The sequence below is a fragment of the Buteo buteo genome, chromosome 5 (assembly GCF_964188355.1).
Source record: "Buteo buteo chromosome 5, bButBut1.hap1.1, whole genome shotgun sequence".
Classification (NCBI taxonomy): Eukaryota; Metazoa; Chordata; class Aves; order Accipitriformes; family Accipitridae; genus Buteo; species Buteo buteo.
Window position 1 is genome coordinate 5,607,063 of NC_134175.1, and position 27,165 is coordinate 5,634,227.

General features: G+C 37.9%; 1 protein-coding gene across 12 annotated transcripts in view; it reads left to right on the top strand.

The window, feature by feature from the left end:
- The window catches only part of KIF1B (kinesin family member 1B), a 98,730-nt gene that overhangs the window by 48,695 nt on the left and 22,870 nt on the right, over positions 1-27,165 (top strand). For 8 of the 12 annotated variants that reach the window (XM_075027367.1, XM_075027372.1, XM_075027369.1 and 5 more), the window contains 12 exons: positions 586-766; positions 1,179-1,251; positions 13,885-13,978; positions 14,750-14,898; positions 15,505-15,683; positions 16,670-16,807; positions 17,574-17,822; positions 23,234-23,352; positions 25,175-25,260; positions 25,407-25,536; positions 25,891-26,050; positions 26,656-26,746. In XM_075027367.1, coding sequence (XP_074883468.1) covers positions 586-766; positions 1,179-1,251; positions 13,885-13,978; positions 14,750-14,898; positions 15,505-15,683; positions 16,670-16,807; positions 17,574-17,822; positions 23,234-23,352; positions 25,175-25,260; positions 25,407-25,536; positions 25,891-26,050; positions 26,656-26,746 — 1,649 coding nt within the window. Of the gene's footprint in view, positions 1-585; positions 767-1,178; positions 1,252-5,439; positions 10,552-13,884; positions 13,979-14,749; positions 14,899-15,504; positions 15,684-16,669; positions 16,808-17,573; positions 17,823-23,233; positions 23,353-25,174; positions 25,261-25,406; positions 25,537-25,890; positions 26,051-26,655; positions 26,747-27,165 lie in introns of those variants that run through there. The other 4 variants (XM_075027376.1, XM_075027377.1, XM_075027378.1 and 1 more) reach the window with 2 other exon arrangements.

Here is a 27,165-nt window from a genome sequence, read left to right on the forward strand (position 1 = left end):
CAAAAGACTTGTAAAATATTAGATTCCTTCAGCTCTTCTGACATTAATGTAGAAGAAGCTGTAAAATCCTTCCATAAATCCCACTGATTAGGACTCCAATAAAATCAAAACATATAAACCACATTTTAAAGAAAAGTAAGCACAGTGCATTCCAGTGTTTGAAGTTAGGTTTTTCCAAGCTGGAAATTCTGCTGAAGTGGCTTTTGCCCATGTTTTGGCACTGCCACTGGAGGAGGGGAATGGAATTTAGTGATGTGTTTTATTTACTGCAACTGCTGGTCAATCTCCAAGTTTGTCCTTTAATTTTTGATGAACTCTGCTGGGATATTAGATCGGACCCCTGAGGGTGATGTCGTCCTCTATGAGCACTGCTGCTTACCAGCAGGGGCTTGTTCTGTACAAACCATGCATTCTTTTTTTTTTTTCTTGTCACCTAATTAACTTGAATGTATACAGAAATCCTTACAGGGCAATCTTCTCTTATTCTGTCACCCAACAGGATAAATGGGATGAATCATTCAGTGATGTTTTTCAATAGTTTTGGAATCCTTACCTGAAAGAGTTAACTTCTGTTCCTATTCTTAGGAAATCGTATCATCATGGGTAAAAATCATGTCTTCAGATTCAACCATCCTGAGCAAGCACGAGCAGAAAGAGAGAAAACACCATCAGCTGAGACTCCCTCTGAGCCAGTTGACTGGACATTTGCTCAGAGAGAGCTTCTGGAGAAGCAGGGCATTGACATGAAGCAGGAGATGGAGAAAAGGTAACAAAATAACTCAAAATTTCTACCTGAAACAAGGAGTCAGCTGTAGGTTATTTGGCTGGTGTCTGTGCAAAACCTAAACCTAGGTTCTGCCACATAGCATCTCTGCTACCTGTTGTGAAAGATCAGAAAGCTTCCTTGTTATTTTACTTCAGTGTTTCAGTGCTCTAGCTACTTTAAAAATCATGGGTAAGCACCTACCACTAACCCTATAAACCTTCTTGTGAAGGACTGAAGTGCAACTTACAGGAAGTTCCACTTCTATAGTACTATAATAGACAAATAGCAGTTCCTTTTAAGTGGAATGACTTTTACTCTTGTAACTGTAATTCGGTGGGCTGTGCATGTAAAGTAGCACCAACAGGAGAATAATGACCTCTTTGACTACTTCTGTTCTTTTGTTCATCTTCAGATTACAAGAAATGGAGATTTTGTATAAGAAAGAGAAGGAGGAAGCTGATCTCTTGTTGGAGCAGCAAAGGCTGGTATGTGTCCTTACTTCAGATTAACTATACCTTTGGCAAACAGTAATTCCTGTCCTTGCTTTTCTGAAAGTATAGGAAACCTGCTTGGGTTGTCTGCACAATGCAGTTCTCCCTTTGTTTTCAAATACTTTGTGTCTACAATGAATTATTATCAGTGTGAGTGAGCTCCTTCATTTTAATTCCGAGATTGTAATTGACAATGAAGAGGCTTTAATCAGTTCTTGTTGGGACAGGTTGGATTTCTTGCAACTTAACCTGAAAGAAGGGCATTTCTATGCTCTGTGTCTTTTGAAGTTCCTTTTCAGTAATCTAAACAGCTACTTCTTGGGATGTTTGCCTTTTATTTTTTTCTTGGATCACCAGAACATACTAATTTTGTGCTGCCAAAGAGATTCCTAGAACATTGATACACTAGGTTTATTTTTTTGAATGATGTCTGAAAACGTTGCTGCATTGTGCATGTTTTAACCCTTCTCCCTCCCCCTGCATGGAGTTCCTTGTAAGGGTCTTAATGGTACACATGCCTATGGTGGGGTTATGACTAGGGAGCAGTGTGCAAAGGGAATGTTAACTCATTCAGAACAATGGGAATTCCACCATTCCACCTGTTTCTTAAATAGGAAGTCTGATAAATTAAGTCTGATATAGGAAGACTTCAGTCTTCTCACAACAAATATCTTCTGAAGTGCATTACCAATAGAAATGCATGCAGTCTTCAAGCACCCTGTGAATTTAAAAACAAAACCAAGCCCAGGAACGAAATCTACATTTCCTTAAACCCGAGTCTCCTGATTCTGCTTTAACGACTGGGTTGTCTTTTAGCCAGAATGCAAATGTAGTTGTGCCTGAATTCTAATAGAAATTTCAAAGTCATGATTCATTTGGTTGTAGTATTAGTCTGAGTTTGAGACCACTGAAAACTGTGGGTTAAATGCATGCTGGGTTTTAAACTGTAAAGCTCTTCCCCTTCTCCCAAAAAAAAGCTACATCGTTTTTTTTCTTAAAAGTTATATTATACACTCAAAGACTTCTGCATCTCTAATTATTTCATCGCAAGGGACTAATTTCTTGGATGGAGAGCAGTGGCTGCAGACTTTGAACCACTTAGTTCAGAAAGGAAGTTAAGATGTGACTACTGTAATGTTTTTATCTCTGCAATTTTATAGTTAAAATTTGTGTAGCTGAAAGTAGTATGGCAAAAATTAGTTCAGTGTGAAAATAAAAATAGTTTGAGTATTGAGCAAGTTTTGGCTATGTGTCAAAGGAGATGCAAGTAATGGAATTCCCTCCGTTAAATTTTAGCTGACGGGCAGAAACTAAGCTATTGTATGAATTAAAGATGTGAGAATTGGCTGTCTGGGGAACTGCTTCAAATAAGGCTGCATTTATAAAAGCGTTGTGAAGGGCATTTGTTTCCCATATACTTAAGGTTAAGGGAAGGTTCTCTAGATAGTGGGTTGTTTAATACTGTAATAAAGTTGCTGATTTAAGCTTGTTTTGGTTTTGCTGATTTCAATTAGGGGACAAAGGTGGAAGACTATCCTACATGCATTTCCACTGTAATTCCTGAAGGACACCTTTCCTAGTTGTAAGGGATCATATCAAGTGAGATCACTTGTCTGTTAAGCAGTATCCTGCTTATCGCAATGCTTAATGAGAATACTTCAGATGACAGCGAAACTTTTGACACATCTTGTTATTTCTGTGTCACCATACGCAGAGTCTGGAATTGACAGGATTAATGCATTCGTACAACAGTAGTTAATAATGATTGGGAAATCTGGGAATGCGTTTCAGCTTGTGTACCTTAAAAGTATTTACACTGCTGCGGTATCCAGCTGCAATATCAGGTTCTCTAACTTACAGCTATGTAAGACTGATATTGAAATATAAATATTGTTCTTGTTCTAAATTGGAGTATAATCATGGATATAAGAAGCTGGCTAATCCTGTTTACCAGATTGTTTTGGTGTTGTGCTGAGATTCCAACCAATTTGGGTATTTATTTGTTAGATGTGCTGTACAAAAAAGATAAATAACAGCTCTTGTCCCCCCAAATTTACAACTAATATATATATTTGCCTTGCTAGTATTACTAGGGAATAGAAATAATCGTTCTCCATTTTACAAATTGAATGCGAAAATGTGTTTAATAGAGCTAAAATTATTTTCCTGGTTTTCTGGTCATAATGCCTTCGCAGTGCCCACTTTATTAGAATGTGGGTATATACCTATATTAATTGGTCTGGTTAACCTCTGAGTGCACATAGGGCAATGACCACATAGTGTCTCTTAATCAGCTATTTGTACGCAAGACGTGCTTTACCCATAAGTAGTAATATGGTAATTTTGTAACCTATAAGAATAATCCTGTGGAACTTGTGACTTAATGTTTGAGTAGTTCGTGTTTTGCCTTTCTGGACATAACCTTGAATGTGTAGATTGTACAGTGTCTTCCTCCAGGGCATCTTTTGTTTGCACTGCAATATGCAGTTTGTTAGATGCTGTTTCCTTAGGCCACGAATTTTGTCTGTAAATTTTGGCTGTAAACTCACAAAGAGTTTACGTTCTGTTTCTAAACCAGTGTTTTGCTTATATTTTGACCTAAACTAGAAGTGGATTCTCTAGTGCTATTCTTAATAATTACAATATTCTTAATAATAAAAATACATAAGGTCACAAGAAGCTCAAATAATGTCAATCTTAGGCTATGGAGCTTGTTGACCATAGGGTGGAACAGTATTTCTTTTACTCCCTTTCATCATTCCCAAAACAAATTATATTGTATTCCGAATTCTTCGTGGTCTTCTACCCGAAGTTTTAAGTCTAGGAACCTGTGGTTCTGAGTCAATGACCTGGGTTTCCTTTGGTTTTAGAGTAACTGGCTGTTGTTCCTGATATTTTATGTATTATAATTCTCTATGTGAAAAATAGGGATGTTAGACAGAGGTTCATTAGAGACCGACTGCTGTGTTTTATTGAAGATGTTTGGATCACAATAATACATAGGACTTTGTTTGTTGAAGAGATGTCTTAATAATCTTTTAAAGAAAAGTAGTCTGACTTTAATTCCTGGTTACAGTAAGTAATAATGGATATCCGTAACTTCTGGTGGCAGTATACCTGAACAAACATTCCTAGCCTATGGAAATCTGAAGCACTGCTCATTAAAAATCATTTAGCAAAAGGTGGAAAACTTGTAATGAAGAAGCAAAACACGTGTAACTGTTAGCAAATGTGTGGAAGCTCCAGGCTCTAGGGTTTGAGAAGAGGACAAATCAAGGATATCAAATAGAGAATTTGTCTTAAAACAATTAAAAAAAAAAAAAAAAAGTCATTACTGCTACATTCTTCTGAAACTCATTCTTCGGACAGACAAGACTGTTAATGGTTTTTTTTTCTTTAAACTAAGCAACAAGGTGACAAATGGAAAAAAAAAACCCAAACTACAACCCACCTCTGAAACTCTGATTCTGGATATCCTTTTAGCTTGTAGCAAGTCTTGGAGTATGAACCACTGTCTTCACCTGTCATAGTGGCACTTACAGTCCTTTTAACACTGAACCTTTCGGCTGCTTCTGTTTCATTTTTTCTTATCGTCTAACACTTCTCTGGCTGCTATTGTAGTGAAGTGGATTCTAAACTTGAGCATCCCTGCAACCACGTGCAACGTTACTAACCAGTGTTAACCCGACTTACTCTGGCTGCTCATGACATCTTCTATGATGGCTGTTGTGTTCACCTACCTGGGGAGGATTTGCTGAAAGAAGCAACAGCAGTCACCAAGGCAAATGTGTGTGGCGGGGATTTGCATGTCTTTGTAGCATGTGTGAAGTGCAGTTTACACTCGGTTTTTAATTTTTTTAATCAGGAACTTGGTTTTAGTTGATCTGTTTAAAGGTTTTGAAAGGGATTGGGAGGGAGGAGTTTAGATTTCTGCTATTTTGAGATGACAAGACTTTTAAATATAATGTGAATTTAGTGAAGAGCTCCAATTTTGACAGTCCATGACTCTTGAAGATTTTAATGTCTTAACACTCAGTCTTCAGGGACTTCCTTATCACTTGTTCTATTTTGATTTTTTATTTAGTTTTCTTTGCCTGCTACTTCTTGTTTAGCTTTTCCATTTTCTTACAATTTTAATTTTGGTTATTTTGGGGCCACTTCTTGATTTTTGTTTTTCCAAAGGATGCAGACTCTGATAGTGGGGATGATTCGGACAAGAGATCGTGTGAGGAGAGTTGGAGACTGATCACTTCCCTGAGAGAGAAGCTGCCCCCCAGCAAGCTCCAAACCATTGTAAAAAAGTGTGGCCTCCCCAGCAGTGGGAAGAAACGAGAGCCTATTAAAATGTACCAGATACCCCAACGTCGACGCCTTAGCAAAGACTCCAAATGGGTTACCATCTCAGACTTAAAGATTCAGGCTGTGAAAGAGATATGCTATGAGGTAGCACTCAATGACTTCAGGCACACTAGGCAGGAGATTGAGGCTCTGGCCATTGTTAAAATGAAAGAGCTTTGTGCCATGTATGGGAAAAAAGATCCAAATGAGCGTGAATCATGGCGAGCTGTTGCTCGTGATGTCTGGGATACAGTAGGAGTTGGAGATGAGAAAATTGAAGATGTTATGGCCAACGGTAAAGGAGTGACTGATGTGGATGACCTTAAGGTGCATATAGACAAATTGGAAGATATTTTGCAAGAAGTGAAGAAGCAGAACAACATGAAGGATGAAGAGATAAAAATTCTTAGAAATAAGATGCTAAAAATGGAGAAGGTTTTACCTCTGATAGGGTCTCCAGAGAAAGCTCAGTCAACCATGCCTAATGCTAAGTCTCCAAACTCTGCCAGTGTGGTGGATGTGGATAAGAAGCCCATGGATGACTTAAAAAGAAGTGAGAATGATGATCTTGCTAAAGAGGAGCGTGTTTCTCAGTTAATGGCAGGTGATCCAGCTTTCAGACGTGGGCGATTACGTTGGATGAGGCAAGAACAGATTCGATTTAAAAATCTGCAGCAGCAGGAAATAGCAAAACAGCTTCGTCGACAAAATATGCCTCACCGATTTATTCCGCCTGAAAATCGCAAGCCCCGGTTTCCTTTCAAAAGTAATCCCAAACATAGGAACTCATGGAGTCCAGGCACCCATATAATTATCACAGAGGATGAAGTTATTGAGGTTAGAATTCCAAAAGAAGAAGATAAGAACAAAGATGAAAACAAAGAAAAAGAAAGTAGAGCTGCTTCAAAAGACCCTCAGCAGCTGTGGAATCTTTATGGCCCCCAGAGGAATCAAGACAACATCCAAATTAACAGGCAGCAGTTAAACACACAGTCACAGCCTAGCAGTCAGCAGCAGCCATCACCTCAGTTGCGCTGGAGAAGCAATTCTCTCAATAATGGCTCTCAAAAAACCTTGCGGCGTCAGACATCGGGCTCATCTGAATCATTGCACTCGTACAGTGGGCAGCAGAATCCAGACCTGCAGACTTTCCAGCAAAAACGCCACATCCATCAGCACCGACAACCTTACTGCAATCACAACAATGGAGGCAGTGCAGAAGGCAATACAGCTAACTTCCACCCCAAACAGACTGACCGGCTTAACCACTATAACCAGTTCGTGACGCCCCCACGAATGAGGCGCCAATTCTCAGCACCTAACCTCAAAGCGGGCAGAGAAACTACAGTATGACTAGTTGGCCAAGAGTAGTTTGGGGGAGGAGGGAAGCAGGGGCAGTTCTGGCTTATCATTGAGAAACAGCCAGGATTGGCTCTGTTTATGTCTTGGGTTTTGTTTGGCCAGGTAGAACTTGGGTAATTCAACATACAAACACAAGGTACTGGCCCTTCAGCCCGTTCAGTTTGCATGTGACTTTTGTTGCAGTTTTAACAACACATTGGAAGAACATTCTGAAAAATTGTAAGAACTTTATTTGTAGACTAGACTTGGAGGGAGGGATGTGGAGGGGAGAACTTCCCTGCTAGCTCATTTACCATTTTTTTGTGTGTGTCTTGGAGTATTTTTCTAATGCTGAAAATACTGTCTGGAACTTTAAAAGTGCTACCTTCCTCCTGTGTTTTATGTAGACAATCAAAAGAGGAGTTTAGTTTATAGCATTGAATGTTTCTTGTGACCTTTTTCTTAGCAGTAGGGAAACTGAGCATCTGTTTTTAAATTGATCTGGCTCTTCAGAACAATATTTTCCACTCTTAACTCAAATTCTTAATAGTAATAATAATCTATAAACCAAAAGTTGTTGGCTGACAAGATATGTGGCTTTTTTTATAGAGAAATGAAGAAGCGCTATTGGGTCACAACAGTCCTACTCCCTGAGTAGGAGATGTCTTTTCTCCTTCTGCTTAAGTTCATAATTATTGGTATGAAATTGCTGTGACAGTTAAACTTGCCTGAATGGAATTTTATGTCAGAATATATATATATTGCTGAAGTAATACTTTGGAAATAAGCTTCCTTCTAATTCCCATTGTATCTCTAAATATAATAGTTTTTAATTATATACAGAGATTGTGGAAAGGAACTAGGATTTTTCAACACTATGGTGCAGGAAGAAGCCTCAAAAAGCTAATTCTTTTTATTTTATGTTTTCAGCTTTCTCGGGCATGAGCCTGGGAGATGTTCTTGAAATAATTATTCTTATGAAGATTTATAGATCTCTACTTTTGAATTGGCTGAATTCTCCTCAAAGATAGGAGAATTAAACTCTTTCATCTTAAATGTGATACCTCATATTAGTGCCTCTGGTCTTGGATTAAACCCTGGGTTCAAGACTTTTAATAAAGGAAAAGGTCACTTTGAAGAGAAAATAAGATTCGTTTTCCTTCTCCCCATACTCAAAATGCAAGTTAAAATTTTTACTATCTGTTTTGATCTGAAGAGGTCTATACTTGCAGGTGATTTGCCATAAAAAAAATGCTTGCAATCCCTACTTCAGATTGTTTCAAACAAATTACAGAAAAACTATTGATTCAGGAATAGGCTTTATGATCTTGGGGTTTTATCTCAATTGGAGAGTCCCAATTTTAATTATACACTTTCTGAGTTACGTAAAGTGCAAGACAAAATTGTGCTTACTTCTGAAAAACTGTGGACTTAAGTATAAGGCAATCTAAACCTTTGAGGACTTATTTTGCTTTTAAATTTAACCTGAATACAATTTTTAAAACAAAATTGGCTACTATACCACATTTGATAAGATAGGTCCACTTTGCAGTGTATCTGTACAGTTAAATGATTTGTGCAGTTTTGCACAAATATCCCTAATTTACTTGAGGTTGCTTATCTTTTGATAAAATATAAGCCCTACTGGTAATTGTTACTTCTGCGTGTTTCAGCATAGCTGTAGATAAGTTGGAAGTGCCTCAAGCTTAATTTCCATCTTGTTTTTATTTCCTGTCCTATTTTTTTCCCCTCCCCTCATCTGTGCATGGTGTAGGTGCTGGTTGCAACATGTGTTATATGGCAGCCGTGCATCATTTACATATTGTTTAATCAAGTGTCAACTCTTAAATCTCTGCACATGTGTTACTGATAGGATACTGGCCCTCTGATGTAGGAGATACAAAGTCAGTCCCCTAATTGTCCTAAAAGAATGAGCTAGTCCCATCAGTTGGAACTTTTTTTTTTTATGGCAGGTTTAATTTTGTGTCCCAATATGGCTTTGTAACTTGCATTTGTCTCATGCTTTGACCTACTTGAAAAAAGGAAATAAAGCATCATGTCCAAAAATGTCTTGATTCTTAAAGAAAAGAAGCCTTGTAGATGAGCACTACTTTCTTTGAGCTTGAGTCAGAATTGCAAAATGAGTTTTGGCCTGCAAATAATATTTTGCTGTTGCCTTTATTTTAGAATCCTGTTTTAGTAGTGCATTGCACTTTGTTTTTGTGCATGTCAAGAGTAATGAGTTCTTTCATATCCTCAAAAAGGCTTGGACTCTCAAAAATGCATGCTTGGGAAAATCCTCTCAATTCTGTAGGAATAGGTGAGTCAGAATTAGTCTGCATGGGAATAGGTCATGAGAGAAGACCAAACCAATTTTATCTTGTGTCCCATTTTTGTTGAGGATTGTGGCTGCCTGTGCGAAATCACCACGTGATTGAGCATGGAGTAATTTTGAAGTCCATGCAACTACATGTACTGACATGAGATTAAAAACTGCTACTTGATTTTTTTAACGCTAGACACTAAAGTTTTTGCCAACTTAGTTCAGCTTAAAAATCTGAGAAGAAGTATCTGTAAATGCCTGGGTGGCGGTGATGATGGTGAAAAATAGGTTGCCATCAGTCTGTCTTATCCCACTGTTTTAGCACAGCACGAGAAAAACAACCCTGCTTATTCTGTTGTTGTATGATTTGACAAAAAAGAAAAAGGATAGTCAATGTCAAAATGGACTCCAGTCTGCTCAGAGGAAGCAGCTTTTTTTCTGGCTTTTAGGAGGATATTACAGAAATGAAACTTGGAAATAAAGTCCTATAAAAATAATTGCCCACTTTAAGAATTGAATATTAATTACAGTGCAGTGCCTCATCTGATAAGGGAAGCAATGTGAGAACTTGTGGATCTCCTTGCACTATTCAGAAATATACACACCTCTTACTCCAAATTCTGTATTAATGGAGCTATTGAACAGTAATACAACTGCTTCCATAGAAGACTGTGTGACAAGGCTTTCAGGAATGGAAATGTGGCATCCAATGATGGGGGTGCTGTTTTAGTAAGCTTAATTGCCATTGCTAAGTGCTGATGTGCTGTGTGCTTTGACAGCTGGTTTGTATCCACCTGTGCCATAGTGATGATTTCTTAAATATTCTTTAGGACTCACTAGGGACACGTGGATTTGGGGGTGTGGGGGAAATGCATGCCACTAATGTTCCTCTGATTGACTTCAATACCCTTTCTGAAGCAATCTGAATTTAGGGATCTGTCAAATTAGAGGATGCTATTTTTATCAGTACATTCAGCATAGTTTCAATATCTCTGTCCTTTATCCTCTATATGTTGAAATTTATTCTTTTATCCTTTATATGTTGAAATTTGACTTGGATACTTCCCACTGAACCACTTCAGGAGCTGCCACATGAGAAATCTATGCTGTGTACCCATTTGTACTGTAAAGAAAGCAGTGAGCTGCCTTTGAATTAAATGGGATTTTCAGATCTGTCCATTGTTTAAGAAAAAACAAGTTTTGGATTGTCTTAAGAGCAAGCATCTGCCTTGTGAAAAGCAGAACTGATTTGTATTGTAACAAGTGCTCTTTCAATAAACTATGAAATCTCTTGTAAGTGTCAGACTTGTCTTAGTGAAATGGAGATGAAACTTGATTGCAGTGTTGTCCCAATTTTTTTGTCTTGGGGTTGGTATTGTTCTAGCAGAGTTAAAAAGTTTTATTTAATTGTTCCTCAGTCTAATTCTTGTAAGTCCATCCACCCTGATTTTTTCTGCTGTGAAGTGAAAAGCAGCCTATGCAGATTTGTGTCTTATTTAAATTAAAAAACAACAACAAAAACAACAAAAAAAGACTTCTGTAGTGCAAGGGGATACATGCCATACTCCTTTTCGGTGCTTTCCCGTTGTACCATCTTGTGTGCTGTTTATCTAAATTCTGGATGAAAATACAGAGCTGGCTGTTCTCTCTCTATTTGCTCGCTGAAGACAAAAGAAACGGACTTTTTTGTACACCTCAAAGAGAGGAGGGAATTGCACACACTACAGTACCTTTGCAGACATCACATAGATCGAAGGAAACATAGATCCAAAGAATCTAAGTTGTTATGGTACAGTGTTCTGCTTAAAAAGTAGTCCAGTCTGGTCTTAAAAAGCTTGGCCTAGTCTGAGTGTATGAATTTTTTTTATCCTCCACCACCCCCCCACCCCCCCACCCCCCCCTTTTTCACAAAATCCACGATTGTTGTGGCTTTAGATATTGCCATGCCCCTGGGCAAAATAAACTTTGCATTCCCTTTTTCTACATTCATGGAGCTAATGAAACAACCGGTTTGAAGCTGTACAACAATATGCATTGGGTTTCCACGAGTCTGGGGCATGGACCTTCAGGGCAGCTTCTAGATGCAGGGGCTTTTTCTTTACTAGCAGTTAAGGCACCCTTACATTGGTACTAACAATTATGTGTGTATTATCACTAATCAGATCTGGAAACGTTTACCTGGAGAGCTGACCGATCTCTCAGTAGAGCATACCAACCCCTTTTACAGTGCAGTCAGTGCACCTTCTGTGTGAACCAACCTGAAATTCATCTTTCATCTGTTGCTCAGTGCCAATTATTTTTAAATACTACCGTAGTATCAAGTGCCAGGAGGCAATCTTCAGTCCTGTTTTTCTGCTTAGGGAAATGGTACCTGTTTCTCTTTTTCATTATGGGAAAACAAACTTCAATTCTTTTACTTAGTTTTAAAACTAATGTTTGTTAGCGTGGAGTCAATAAAAAGTGTCTCCTTATATTAAGCATTTATTTATCTAGGTATGTAAATGTACAGAAGATACACTTCCTCAGCTCACAAGTCTGAAAATAGAGAAGACAAGAAGCAGGTCTTTGTCTTTGAATGAATTTAATGTGCCTGGGTTTTTCATGCTGGAAGTAGAATTTTCCTAGTGGAATGCTCCTGATTTTTGACCGTTCCCTCTGCAGCTTTTCAGTTTCTCCAAAAGAATCTGATCAAAGATTCTACTTAAACACTACTTGAAGAGCTTTTCATTTCTTCATTTCTACAATCTAGCTGCTCAAAATGACATCCTCAGATTATCTACTTCAGACTACAGGAAAATAAATTATTTTGCCCTTCCATGCAAGTAAGAGAAGCTTGTTTCTGTCACTTCACGTCTGACCTGTTTTATCTTGGTTTCAAATGTAATAGCATTATCTACATGGATGGGGGAAAAAAGATCAGAGAGAGTGCCTTTATGTTAATTTTTAAGAGTATGCTAGGTATTTCAGAACTGTAGATAAGTCTGAAACTCCTCATCGAGTCTAGCATAGTTTTTTGGTGCATCATTACGAATTTCAGAAGGAGTATCAAAAAAAAAAAGGATATCTGTTTTGTCTGTAGTTCTTTTGCTGCTGGGCTAAGGTTTACTTACAGTGTAAGTATGTAGCTATCTTAGAGTGAATGGAGCAGACACACATGAAGAAGAAGGACCATTTTAGCCAAATAAAATTTCAGGAGGAAGTTAGAAAATTAAAATGCAGCTCTCATACAAAGGCCATGTATCTTTAATAGTTCAGTTTTCTCTCCCTAAAGGTCAAGGGTATTGAATTCATTGTACTGAAAATTCTGCAATTTCTTAAGAGTACAGCTACTGTTTTTTAAAGCTACCTCCAGGAAATATTACTTACAAACTTAAAACAATGTACTTCAGGTTTATCTCCTTTCCAAGTACCGTTTAAAGGTCTTTCTGACTGAGCTTGTGTTAAATTTCATGCAATCACATTGTGGCAGTGTTAAGTACTACACTTGCTGTACAAAACCAAACTAATGTAGCTGTTTAGGTGAGATGCTTAAATAGGATGGGAGGAAAGTGTAACGCTTGCTTTCTATAGCTGTTAGACTTAAGACTGTATTACTGCAAACAGTGCACTGGAGAAGAATTTTAGGTTTGGGAACTGTGGAAGAGAGAAGGTTGGAATACAAGACAAGTGGCCTGAAGAATTCTCCTTAAGAACTCTGTAACACTCTTAGTGAATTGATGTTGCAACTCTTGTATAAAAATCCTGAGAAGCCAGTTTACTTTGTGTAATATATGCCAAAGGATTATCTTCAAAAAATAAAATATAATAGTGAAGTAGGCTCTGAGACAAGGAGCACAGTGACTGTGACTGTTCTAAATGTCTTGAATTTGTATTTGTTTTACCAGCAAATAATAAAAGGGTTATTAGGTCTTAGTAGCATTTATTTCAAGCCATGATTATGCTGAACAGGAAGAAAATGGTCTTACACCAGAAGGTATTGTTGAAGTGCTCCTTGTGGGTAAACCTCTCTGCACAGACTTCTCTGCCCACTTGTCAAGGTGGTGGTATTTTTTTCATCTTCTGATATATGAAATACACATATGAAAAAGTGATACATCCCAAGAGGAAAATCTAATTGAAAACAAAATAGGTTTGGTTTTTTTTCTAAAATCTGAAATGAATTTTTTTGTATCAAAAGGCAAATCAGTGGTGCTGTTAATTTTTCCCTTTGAGCGAATGAAGCTGAATCCTCCCCTTTTAAACTTATTGCTGTACTTTTCTCTATTTCTTCCTTTTTCCTACCTCCCTGAAAGCAGCAAGCAGGTTCCCCCAAAATCCCCTTTTTTCAGTTTATAGCAAAAAAAAATCCTAAACCTTTCTCTCTTACAGATACTACGAGCATGTATATCTGATGATTTTAGAAAACAACAGTACTGTCTTAGTTGTATTGGCCTCTGTCTTCTCTCTTTTCAAAGACAGATTGTACTAAAACAATAGATGTTGGTATGTGACCTGCTAGCATTAATGGAAGTGTCTTTATGTATTTGTTCTCTGTGTCTGTCATTCCATCTGAGGTGTTAGTCTCTCTTAACTGTTCTCCTTGCTTTTGTCTGTCCTCCTACACGGTATCTTCTCTCTCCCCACAGGACTATGAGAGTAAGCTGCAGGCCTTACAGAAGCAGGTAGAGACACGATCCTTGGCAGCTGAAACAACAGAGGAGGAAGAAGAAGAGGAAGAAGGTGAGCTTGAAGCTAATAGTAATTTGGATATAGCCAAGCCTAAAGGAACAGTTGCTATAATATCTCTAGTAACAGAAAACTTGCTTTGGAAAGCTGCGCAACACTTCATAACTTCTTGATCTGTAGTCTTCACAGCATAAAGGGATAAATTCCTATTAATAGAATAAATTCCACATGAACAGTAGATATACATACCCAAATTAAATTGATGCACAAACTAGGTTAGTTGAAATATAAGCTTTGATTTGGTGGTGTTGAATTTGAAGGAATCTATCTCTTCTTGGCACTAAAAAAAGTTCAAGTGTCTCAAACCAAAATAATACTGTTGCCTTTGTTTCCCTGTTTTGATGTTGAAATTTCTTTTTTCTCCTTGACAGGAATTCTTGTAATTCCTGCTGTGACATGTCTATATAATTCTATTTCTGGACAGTAGATAGGGTTTGTTAGTCCCATAATAATTCCTTTCATTCCACTGTTTCAGTATTTGGCTTTAATAGTTGTTAACTAATTTAAAATAGTAGGAGTAGAATTTATTTCGTCTGTTCCAACTCTCCTTACTTGATGATTATATCTCCATTGCTAGTGGTGAGGAAGTTTGAATCCAGTTTTTCCTCACTGAATAATAAAAATGCAGGTTTTTGTTTTTTGTTCTTTTTCAGAAAAGGTGTTGAGAACTTGATGATGCAGTTAGCAGTAGTATTAGGTACTGCATGTGATGCTTTAGAGTAGAAGCCACAGTGTTTTATTTCTCTGTTTCTTTGTTCTTCCTAGTGCCCTGGACACGACATGAGTATGAACTCGCACAGTGGGCTTTCAGGAAGTGGAAATTTCATCAGTTTACATCACTGAGGGACCAACTCTGGGGAAATGCAGTATATCTGAAAGAAGCCAATGCAATCAGTGTGGAGTTAAAGAAAAAGGTAGGGACATGCGGAGTAGTTTTTTGAATTTTCTGACTCATTAGTTTTGACTGTATAATCCTGCTTCAAATGCTTGGAGTTACTTGTAGTCTTTGAAGTTATATGTATCTTGCTTATTAGTTTGGGATTTAAAAGGATTCAGAAAATTGTGAGTCTCTGATTCAGACTTCTGGCTGAATGAACATCCCATACAAATCTGATTGATGCATTCTCCTCTTCTTCATTTCCCTTACGCTGTTCCTGTCAGTATCATAAACACATGTACATGTACAACTCCCCAGGGCCCTGTCTTTTCCTTTTTGCTTTTAACTTTATGTGGTCATTCATGGTTCCAAGAGAATTGGATGCTGCAGGATGTGCTACGTTTATAGTTTTCCAGACCTCTGCTAGCTGTGACAATAAAGGCAAGATACATGTACTCAGCTGAAAAATATGTTTTATGCCAATTTGAGACAAAAAAAAAAAAAGTGACGTAAGAAAACTTGAATCTGGTCAGACATGAAAGTTAAACTGGCTTTATACGTTGCCTTAGGTTAGGTCTCTGTCCCCTTTGTGATGCTGATAGATGATTTCTCAGAACTAAATAATTTTTCTTTTTCCATTCAGGTGCAGTTTCAATTTGTCCTTCTGACAGACACCCTCTACTCACCGCTGCCACCAGAGCTTTTGCCCACTGAGTTGGAGAAGACCCGGGACAATAGGCCTTTCCCCCGTACAGTGGTAGCTGTGGAAGTCCAGGATCTGAAGAATGGAGCAACACATTACTGGTCCTTGGAAAAACTCAAGTATGTAAATGTTACCAGAGAACAAATTTCTTTATATCCAAGGAGGTTCACTGAAAAATTTCACCCCTTGGCATTCATTCTCTGCTGTACTTTTTTTTTTTCACTGTGTCCTCCCAAATGCCAACTTTCCAGACAGCATGGTATGTTTTAAATACAAGCTTTCTAGATTCTTTGAACAAGTGCATTTGTTCTCCAGCATCTTACTTCACCTCCACATTAAATTTTTGTAATTTGAGGTTAGATTTTATTTTTTAAATCTAGTAAGGCTCATCACAGCTCATCTCTGCGTTAATTTTTTTTCCACATTCCTTTCACTGCAAAAGTTTCCTTCCACCTGCTTTTATATAACCTAGTAGTATAAGGCATAATTTATAATAAAAAACTTAAATAAAGAAGATTCTATTTCTATGGAAGCTACACAAATTCTGACTGTAATTTGAATTATTTTCATCATATTCTTGCAAATAGGCAAAAGACATGTGTCTTTTCCCCATTTTCTAAATACTGACTCAGGAACTTTTTTTCCACTAATAACTTCCAGACGAAGGATCTTGCAGTGTGAAGCACTTGTTTCCTGCAGTTAAATAAATAAATAAATAAAAGTCTGTAATGGAATCAGTTTGCTTTTAAAACAGAATGCCAAAGTTTCTGGAGTGGAATGCAAAAAACCTGCCTAAATTACTCAGCAACATTGTCTGATGCAAAAAAGGAAGAATATTTGCAAGTTTGAATGAAATCCAAGATTTACATAAGCTTCTGCAGTGACCTTGCCTTGTGCTTAGTGGGCTTAACCTACAAAATTTTTCTCAGAATCCCTAACATGTCAGAGAATTAGTACAGTACCAAACTCAGTGGTACAAACTCCTCTGTTCTTCTTCCTTTCCTATGTGTAATTTGGTATAGGTGAAGTCGGTGTACCCCACTTTGTGTTCTCTGCTTTTTTTATTCACTCTCTTAATTCTTTAATCCTGCTTTCTTCTATGCAGGCAGAGGTTGGACCTGATGCGTGAGATGTATGACAGAGCTGGGGAAATGGCATCGAATACACAGGATGAAAGTGAAAGCACAATGACAGGCAGTGACCCCTTTTATGATCGCTTTCATTGGTTCAAGCTTGTTGGAAGGTATGTGACGATAATCTCAGCTGCTGGTACACTGGTAACTGTTGTCAATTCTGGATGAACTTTGACTTTGAATGTGGTTGTAAACTGTATGGCCACCAGTGTTAGTTGTGTATGTTGTTTTTCAGGGATTTCTGATAGACTTAAAATATAGTGAAGAGTAGAAAATGTTCTTTAGAATGTTGATGGTTCTGGTGTAATCTTGTAGAACCTGATTTGACTGAACCCTTAGTAAGTTACAAGTTTATTTAAAAAAAAAAATGTAGCTAGCTAAGTTCTGTATAAAGTGGCTGGAGCAGAGCTGTGAGAATATGAAGAACACTGGAAACTGAGGGGAAAAGTGGCCCAGGGCCTTACTTACATATGTGGTTCAAATAGTTTGGTCATACCCTATGGAAATACCTAATAGCTGATGGGATTCTTTAATCTTTCCTGATGTTGGCCGCACCTTTACAATATTTTTATTTACAAAAATGCTACATGTTGGAAATAAGAATGGTAGCTCTGCTAAATGGATGCGCTTTCAATATCTGTATGTTCGTCCATGTTTATATTCATTTTTCATTTGCTTTCTGCTCAGTTCAAGGATGCTCTTTTTCCTGACTTTATTAGCAATCCCTTCCCTTACGTTTCATTGCAGTCCAGATGGTTTGAAGCCTTTGTTTGTTGTTCAGGTGGTCTCTGTGCTGATGGCAACAGACGGCTGTTAAATGAAGCATTCTTCTTTCCCCTCACTCTGTTAATTGGTATTCCGTTAACTGATATCTAGCTCCCCTATATTCCATGGCTGCGTGAATGAGCGCCTTGCTGATCGCACGCCCTCCCCCACTTTCTCCACGGCTGACTCCGACATCACTGAACTGGCTGATGAACAGCAGGATGAGATGGAGGACTTTGATGATGAGGCCTTTGTGGATGATACTGGCTCCGACGTTGGAACTGAGGAGGGATCAGACCTCTTCAATGATGGGCGCGACCCGTTTTACGACCGATCCCCTTGGTTCATTTTAGTGGGAAGGTTGGTGAGGTTACTGTGAGAATGGCCAAAAGGGACCAGCTCTTGCTGTAGACTGCAATGGCTTTGCCTTGTGCTGCATAGAGTATCTGTCAAGACAGCCAAAATATCTATATACATAAATTGGAATTGCCAGAGAATGAGTGTAGTTTAACATTAAGTTTTAAATTCCCATGTCAGAGGCCACGAAGACCTAAATAATAATTGAGAAAATAGCCCTTAGATGCAACAACATGAGTAAATCTGTTTCTAGGTAACTTGTCACAACATAGACTGAATGTGGTTTTGCTTATGTACAGTATTTAAACGTTATTTATGGAATGCTCTATTTAGCCATTGCAAGATTGCTGAGATAGTATTGCAATATGTAATTTTCTCCCGTAGAAGAGTCTCGGAGTACGGTGAAAAGTCTTTAAGTCCACTCCAATAAATCCATTTTTTGAAAACTCATTTAACGTCCTCTGTGTCTGAAGAGGAAGGATGCCATGAGGAGAATGAAGAATGGTCCTTTCTGGATGAGGAAAAGAGTATTCTTTGAGATGATTTGGCTTCTCAGATTATGCATGACTCTTGGTAGCAAGTTTTATGTAGTGAAAGGTCATCATCATTAAAATTCACTGGCTGGTGGTGTTCATCAGCGCTTTCCCTCCCCATGCACCATGCTTGAATTCCTGAAACAAGTTTGCTTAATGTATTTTAGAGTATTACCTATTTTGCCAATCTAGATATGATTAAGGCATTATTAGACTTCAGTCTGTGGTGTAGAACCTAAGGACAGCAAGTTTCATTAAAAAATTGTAGCACTTTGCACTGTTTCTTCAAAGATAGTCTTGCTCAAACGTGTTACTCATGACAAGAAATAGAAAGATTTTATTTAGTGACTTTGCTCCCCTCTCTTCTTCTCCCACTCCCCCATTTACGCTTTTTTGCTCATTTGATCACTCTGTAAGCCAATCTACTTGTTAAAAAAGTAAGGGAGGTGGTTACCAGAGGTGTTATACAAAAGATGGGGTAAGACTTCATGGCTGGGAGAAGGGAGGAACAAAGGAGAAGGGACCAGAGCTTGGTTTTATCCTTTTCTGTGACTGCTAGCAGGGAAGACTTCATGGTCAGGAAGACGGGATCATTTTGCATTTTCCTCAAATGCAGGAAACTTGATTGCATTATTTGTGAAAATGAGGGACTGAGTTTGTCAGTCTTTTGTCAAGCTTTTAGATCAGTTTAGCTGTATTGTCTAACCTCATTCTTTGTCTTTAGTGGATCTGTTTACAAGCTGTGATTAAAACTTGGAACTTCCTTGATCTAGTCTTTGAAACGAAAATTACAGTTACTTACAGATGCAAGAAATTGCGTTAGTCCTCTTTGATCTCTCTGAATTTGTGCCATTACGTGCAATGTCTGATAATGTGTTTTATAAAATTTAATTCTTTCAGGCTAATCTGATCCACAAGAGTCAGTTTGGGAAAGCCATCCTAACTGACTTGGAAGTGGTTGTCAGCTAGTTAAAGCGTATGTGTGCTGTCTGCAATGGCTAGGGCTGCTTTCTTGTAACAGTGCTGGCATACTCAGCGTATTCTCCTGTTGTGCGTGTTCTTTCAGAGCAGGACCTTCAGTGCTTGGGAAAAAGTTGAGCTATTCATCTTCATTTCACAAACTCTTCAGGAAGCACAACACAAGCTGAGCAAATACAGTGTATAATGAAAGCAGCCGTGCTTCCTGGCAATTACACAGCTTGCTTCCCGTTTCCTTGTATTAAAAAGAATACTGAGCTCTGTCTCTATAGGCAGACATATGAAGCTGCAGCAGTTAAGGGTACTAGCCTGAACCACGTAAGCTGCATATATTAAGGAACTCTACTTGGGTTGTAAATTGTATCGAGGAATGAAACAGTGTGTATTACCTCTGAGTAGACAGCTGAATGACTTTTTCCCAGTTGTTGGCTTCTATTCTGTTCTGTTTCTATTCCTGTTCTGTTCTTCTATTGTGCTGATTCTGTCAGCAGAAAGCTGTTAGACTGTTTAGCACCACTGAGTAGAAACTATTTTGATTCCTCAGTGTCTTCCAGCATGAGAATTCTACTTTTGAGCAGTGTGACTTACAAGTATCACAGGGTATGTCCGTCTACATAGATATTGTCTTGAGCACAAGGTAGTGTTCAATTTATAACAAAATGAAAATTCCTTAGCACTTTTAACTGTGTGCTGTTTTGTATGTTGTGGAATGTGTAGGACAAAAATAAAATAATATTTAATATTTTTGGGGGGCGCTCATCAGCAATAGTGAGTCCAAGTCATGAAGGAGAGGAGGAGGAGGAGAAATTGATCATGTAGTTATCCAACTCCTTGAGCATCACAGTTTGTTTTTTTTTTTCTCTCTGTGCTGTGACTGTCTTTTATTTGTACTATAACAATTAAAGAAAAGGAAAAAAAGAGCTGGTCCCTTTTAGCCATCTCTTCTGGCATGCTGGGCTGTCTTTAAGGCTGATTCTATTTAACGGTGTGACATATCAAGCATTTGCTGTTTTTAAGGGAGGTGGGAAAGGACTATGGGATATTTTATTTAAATCTTGAATTGGTGTGTTTATTTAAAAAATATCCGTCGTCATTCTGAGTTCTGTTGTTTTTGTTTTGATTTTTTATAAAAAATTGTGTTTGTTAAATTTCATTTCTAGTTTTGTTGTGAGTATGCCATTTTACCTCACCAATCTTTCTGCTAATACAGCTCCCCCTCTTTCAGTCTGCTGGGCTAAGGTGTGGGGGGACACTTGCATACAGGATGTTTGGGGAGTGGGAGTCTTCCCAGATGTGGGAAGAGGAGGAGGATAACCTTAACATTTCATCCACTCCTAACTTGGTACTGTCTTGTGATGAAGCAGATGGAATGGCACTGGAAGGCAGTATTGCTGCATAAACCAGCTCTTTTCTCTGTACAGCAAATGTGCTATTGCTCTCCATTCTACAGAAGAGATACAGCATTTTCTTCACCAAACAGGAAGCTTAAAACTTTTTGCATTGTGTGCTTTTTCTTTCTCTAAGTTAAAATGATTGCAGTGAGCTAGGGGACTGGATGGAAGGCAATTAAGGAAGATGAGAAATATTTTTTTCTTTGGGGTGGTCATTTTACTGAGGTGACAAAATTGTAGTTGCTAATAAAGCTGAATGCTTTGGCTGTCACATGTTGAACAGCAGTTTCAGAACTTTAGCTGTGCAAATAAAAATATATTTTTCTTTTTCATGCAGTTAATGCTTTCACTTGCCACTAGTTTGGCTTTGAAGTAGGAAGGCTTCTGTAATGACTGCCTCTTTTAGTTAGTGAAACTGTCTCTTACTGTATACATATCAATGTAAGGATATTTAGATTCCTTTCTGTTGGGGAAAAATGTCTGTTCTCCCTAGCCTGAAATGCGGTTTTCAGACTGTGTGTGTTTTTCGTGTTGAGCATATAACTACGTACCTTCCTGAACTCCATCCTTGGTCCAGTCCAAGTGAACAATTCCAGTTTGTTAGCGTGAGGAACTCTTTTCTTGTATGGTGGGATGCTGCTTTCTCAAATGAGCACCACCTGAAATTTCAAAGCTAAAAATGAAAATGTTTTCTTAGAGGAAAAAAAAAAATTAAACTTCTCATTTTGTTACTTCAAATTTAGTCTCTTCTCCCTTCCCCTGCTTTATCAGTGCTTACCTCACTTTGGAGCAGACTGAAAAGGAATTAGATCCTAATCTTAGTCAAGTGTTATGTTGCGGTTGTTTTTGTTGTTGTTGTATGGTTTTCTTCATTTTTCATTTTGCTACTTTTATAGCCTTATTAATCATTCTCTTCTCTATTGCATTTTGTCACCACTTTGGTTTTTAGTAGTATTTTTTTTGTCTCTCTGTTTCACAACTGACACCTGTTTGACTACCTTGTCATTTCATTCATACTGGGAACGGGCATGCGAACCCAAGGAGAAACACTTACCTTTTCTAACTTTGGTCCTTAGCTATGTGTCAGAAGGAATTGAGTTCGGATCAGTCTTGCTGTGTTCAAGGAACAGATTCTACAGCTGATGTCTCCAGACAGAGGCAGTGAACATCTTTGTTTCTCTCTCAGTCCTCTTTTGTCATGCAGGACTTTCCCTATGAATATTAAACAATAACAGTTACAAATTTGAGAAATTAATTATGCTTAATAATGAAGACTAATAAAAGGGACTGCAAGAAGGAACTCCAGTTAAACAAATGACTGGTGTTTAGCATAATTTAATATGCATAAATTCATAAAAATTACATACATAATTGGTTAGTCACTTTAAATTTAATGACTGGTAAAACCATTGGTTAAACTTCTGTGTATCTCAGTACTCTCCTGAACTCTGAAACAGCTCAATAAATAAAGCCTTTCATTTTTTCCCCTTGTTGAGAGCCTTTCTTTACCTGACTTGTTAGGCTTCTCAACATTTAAAGTTTTTTAAACTCTTGCAATTCATTGCAGAAATGTAAAATAATAATGTTAGTCTAACTTTAATTAGAAATCTGTACAATAAAACTTATTAACTTATTGTTCCAAAATAGACCCTACTTGTATGTAACTTTAAAAGTTAGCGTGTAGCAGGATCATCCAGTACTGGGCCTAAATGCTGCTTTTCCTACTGTAAACTGTAATTTCTAAATGATTGCTCTGGAGTACTGTTGTGGTGTTTTGTTGTTTGTTTTTTGGTCTCTCTCTTTTTTTCTTTTTTTCTTTTTTTTTTTTAAGAAATAAATACAATACTCCTAAAGATATTTACTGTGAAGACTACGAGTCTTCCACTATCTGTATACTCACTCAGTGAATCTTCCAAAAAACCTAAGAGATGACTTATGGTTTATTGGGGATTTCTGATTACTCTGTATACCATGCTATCAAATGAATAGAGAAGAGAGAAAACATTCAGTCAATCTGTTTTGAAGAGTGTTCTTATACGTTCAGTAAAATATCTGAGGCTGTGTGAACACAGTAGATCAACTCCCTTTTAATTTATCACTTCAAACTACACTCATGGGGTGGAAAACTCAAACAACTCTTTGTACTCAGTAGCTCCTTAGTAGATTTCTACCATCTTGCTAACAGCTCCATTTACAACTGTAGTGCATCTAAAATTATGTTCTATAAAGCCATCATTTTAAATTGTCTCCTTCATATGTTTTGTAACTCACTAATATAAGCCCTGTGTCTCTAGTATACTCTGATTTAGATAATTTTGTGGCTTCATTTAGCTTTGACACTGCTGCAGAATCCTGTGTGGCCAATATGGATACATGACCACAGTGCAGGTCTCATAGATGGAGTAAAGTAGACTGGAGATTTGAATGTCCCATTAGCCAACCAAATACTGCAGTCTGGTTTTGCAGGTGATTGCCTAATGCTGTTTGTGTTTTCTTTCCTTCCTGTTACCAGAGCATTTGTATACCTGAGCAATCTACTGTACCCGGTGCCGCTTATTCACAGAGTAGCTGTTGTTAGTGAGAAAGGAGAAGTACGAGGATTTCTGCGAGTAGCAGTGCAAGCTATAGCAGGTGAGATACTCTTGAGAGCTTTACCTTGCAGCTCTTTGGTACACTATGAATAGCTGCAGCTTTAAAAAACAGGCAAACAAATCAAACCATTCTCTCTTACACTCAAACCTGAATAATTTTAGTGTTGCAAAGAACACTTGTTCTTTATTATTAACTTGCTTTTGAAATTCTTTAATTAACGTGAATCATATGGACCAAGTATGAATAAATCTTGAAATAATGATACTGACCAGAAGCTTTTAAGATGATGGTGTTGACCAGTGAAGTTTATACCTGGCAACTAATGCAACACTGCTTTTTAAGAATGAAAGGGCTAACTAGTGTCAGGAGACTTTTTAACTAAAAGCAAAGGTTTTCTTTCTGGCACCTGGTATAAACAGTGGACAAAGGTACATGCAAGTTGGATAGTTGTGGTGACTTGCAGAAAAGTTAAATGTACCAAGTATTTGCTCCTTCCAAACTATCCTTTTAAATGCACAGAAATGTGCTCCTCCATAGTCTGACTGAATAGCATGTGAAGCACTTCCTGAACTGACGGTTTTCAGTGTAGTATAAACAGAAATCAGCAGCAGTTTTCCATTTCATTGCCTCACTAAAATGTGTTGAGACCTAGAAGCTGCTTTAACATACTGTTTAATCACCAAGAATTATCAACTTTTCAGAAGAGAAGGGTAGACATATGGGGATGGTGACTGCTTCATCCAGTTTTCAACTGCCATTGTATGCGTGCCAGAGCTTAACTGCAGTCCGCTAGTTGGCTGCTAATATTCTATACTTTAACAGTATGAGGTGAGCTAGTTGAGTTTTAGTGTTGGTAGTCAGCCATGTCTTATCTATTCTGGTGAGAGCACAGATACTTCCCATAGTTTGTCCTTTCTAGCAGTGGCTAACTGCCAACGTTTCTGTATTGTTTAGGTAGGGTAACCCTGGAAGTTTCACTCTCCATGGGAACATACAATGAAATCTCAGACTCTGAAGACGTGTAAGAATCACTCTGGCAGGGACTAAAACAGCAAATGAAATAAAATCTGGTTTAATGTGTACAAAATCTCATTTCTAGTTTGGTTTGGTCTCCTTAGCATTGACCAAATATTTCCAAATAAATATTCTATTTATCCATCCAAATAAATAGCATACAGCATGGATAATAGAAATCGAACTGGGGACATCCTCTGAAAAAGAGCCATGGCATTATTTGGTCCCAAAGCGAAGCTTCGGAACACATTCTGAGTCTTGGGATTTCTCCTGCAAGAATGCATTTACTGTGGAAAAAATAGCTGGTGTTTAACCAGGCCTCATTGTTGTCAGTCTCTGCAAAGAGGAGGAGGTTAAATGGGCAGATTGTGTGGACAGAACCGCCGTTTAAATTTACAGTGTGTACTTGTGAAGCTTTGCTAGTGTTACTGCTTAGTTTATGGATACAGAATTTTAGATGGCAGTTTAAATCAACGTAAGTATACGTTCCCACCTGGGTCACTGTATTATAGTATGTTAATTTACCTCGGGTATAATAATCAGAAGTAAAAAAATAATCAAAATGAGTACTAAAATTGTTTTGCATTCAAAGCCCTCTGAAGTTAAGTATATTAATGTTGAAAATTCATAGCCTGTCTTATTATTTTCCCACACTTGAGTTCATGATGGATAGATTTCTGCTATGGCTTTTTCCAGCACTTACTCTAATCTGTTATTGGTTGACTGGAACCAGGCCTCTTCTGCTTTATGGACTGGTTTCCATTGTAATCAGAATTACCATTTAGATAACTCTGAGGGTTTTCCTTTCTCCTCCCCACCTTTTTTTTTTTCTTTTTCTGTTTCTTAGCTGATGAAGAAGCCCCAGATTATGGATCTGGTATTCGACAGTCTGGCACTGCTAAAATTTCATTCGACAATGAATATTTTGATAAGGTAAGAAGTCTTAACATTGAGTTAGGTTTCTTTGAGTGCGGTAGTTTGTGCTTCTAAATAAAGACTAAGTATTGCGGGGGAAGAAGGGGACGGCAAAACCAGAAACTGCAGGAGTCTGTTACATGCTACTTCATTTAATTTTTCAGAGTGATTTTTCTTCAGTTGCGATGACTCGCTCTGGACTGTCATTGGAAGAATTAAGAATTGTGGAAGGGCAAGGACAGAATTCGGAGGTTACCACTCCTCCAGAGGAGATAAACAGAATGAATGAGCTAGGTAAGCAAGAAATATGTAGTAGTTTTGGAGAACTTAAGGGAAATCTGGGACACTTTCAGTCAGTGATAGAAAGGGGTTCTGAGTGTCCTTCAAGAATATGATAGGTAGGGAGAAGTGTAACTGGTGGGTTGCATGTGATAGATGCTGGAGTTATTCATTTGAAGAACTGTGCAGAAAAACTGTTCCCAGGTATTTGGATCTCTTGATGATCAGCGAATAATTGGGGCTCAAAAGAAAAACAAAAAAGTGTGATGGGACTAAACTGTTGCCTGAAGGAATATTTTAAGAAAAGAAAGGAGAACAAAAAAAGGAAAAAAGTGATTTCATGTAGGATGTTTGTGTCTCCTCCCTAAGACTTGAAGTCAGCCACTTTGGATGGAAAGATGACTATGGAAGGATTCACTGAGGAAATTGGTGATCACTTGAAACTGGGTAGTGTGTTTACCTTCCGTGTGACAGTGCTACAGGCCAGCGGCATCCTTCCTGAATATGCAGATATTTTCTGCCAGTTCAAGTAAGAATTTGTCCTTATTTACATTAAACAATTAATGGTTTGACAGAGAGTGTGACAATAGTGCGCAATGGAGGGTCTGAGAACTTTTCAAATCAGTGGCAGTGTAGTATAGAGAAGAAAAACACCTTGTCAGTTACTGGAATTCCTGTTACGAGCAGTACCTGCTTTGTGCTAGCGTGGTGTTAAGGAATAAAGTTTTGCAGAAAGGAATTAAGAATTGGAGTGGACTCTTAAGTTACTAGTTAGAGATATCTTAAGGTTTTGCTTGATAATGGCTTTTAATGTGAAAAATTTGATATTAGATCCTACATATGCTCAATTGGAATGAAAGCTATATGACCCTTGAGTAAATCAGTAGCTCTGAAGTGAAAGTGTTCTTTGGCTTAGTTTCTTAAGAAAGAGAACGAAAAATGGGAGTAATAAAGACACAAAACAAGTACGCGAATTGTGGTCCCAAAATCTAGGGTATTCCTAGCTTTTCAACTCCCTGTAAAGTTCTAGCAGAATAAATTTATGGTTTCCTTTCAATGTTGGTTTCATGGCACAGCAATCTTCACTAAACTGTTCTGTGGTGGGGTGGGGGTTTTTTTGGGTTTTTTTTAAAGCTTTTTACACCGGCATGATGAAGCTTTCTCAACAGAACCTCTCAAAAACAATGGTCGAGGGACTCCCCTTGGGTTTTATCATGTTCAGAATGTAAGTAAAACTTCAGATGAATACTAAGTGCCTGTTTTAGCACTGGGAGTTGTGTGTATCCTTCTGGTTAAACTCATGAGGGGTGTATGGAAAGGGGGGCAAGGGGAATTATTAAGAATAGACAGTAGGAGGAGTGATCAGGTGAATGATGTAATCCCCAATGGAGAACAAAATACAGAATGATTCTGTGTGGCAGATTTAACTCTTCCGTTTCACCTCTACTTCCTACCTTTGAATTCTCTGTTTCCTTTCCCGGATGTTCAGTGAAAGCAGTCTAGAATTCAGGAAGTAAAATACAGGTGAATAGCACTGCTCATGATCTCAGATGAACTAAATATATCTATTTTTATGAACTGTGTAATCCTTTGGTTACATGTAGCCTCCTCTTCTCCTGCTTAAAATGCCTGATATTGAGGCTT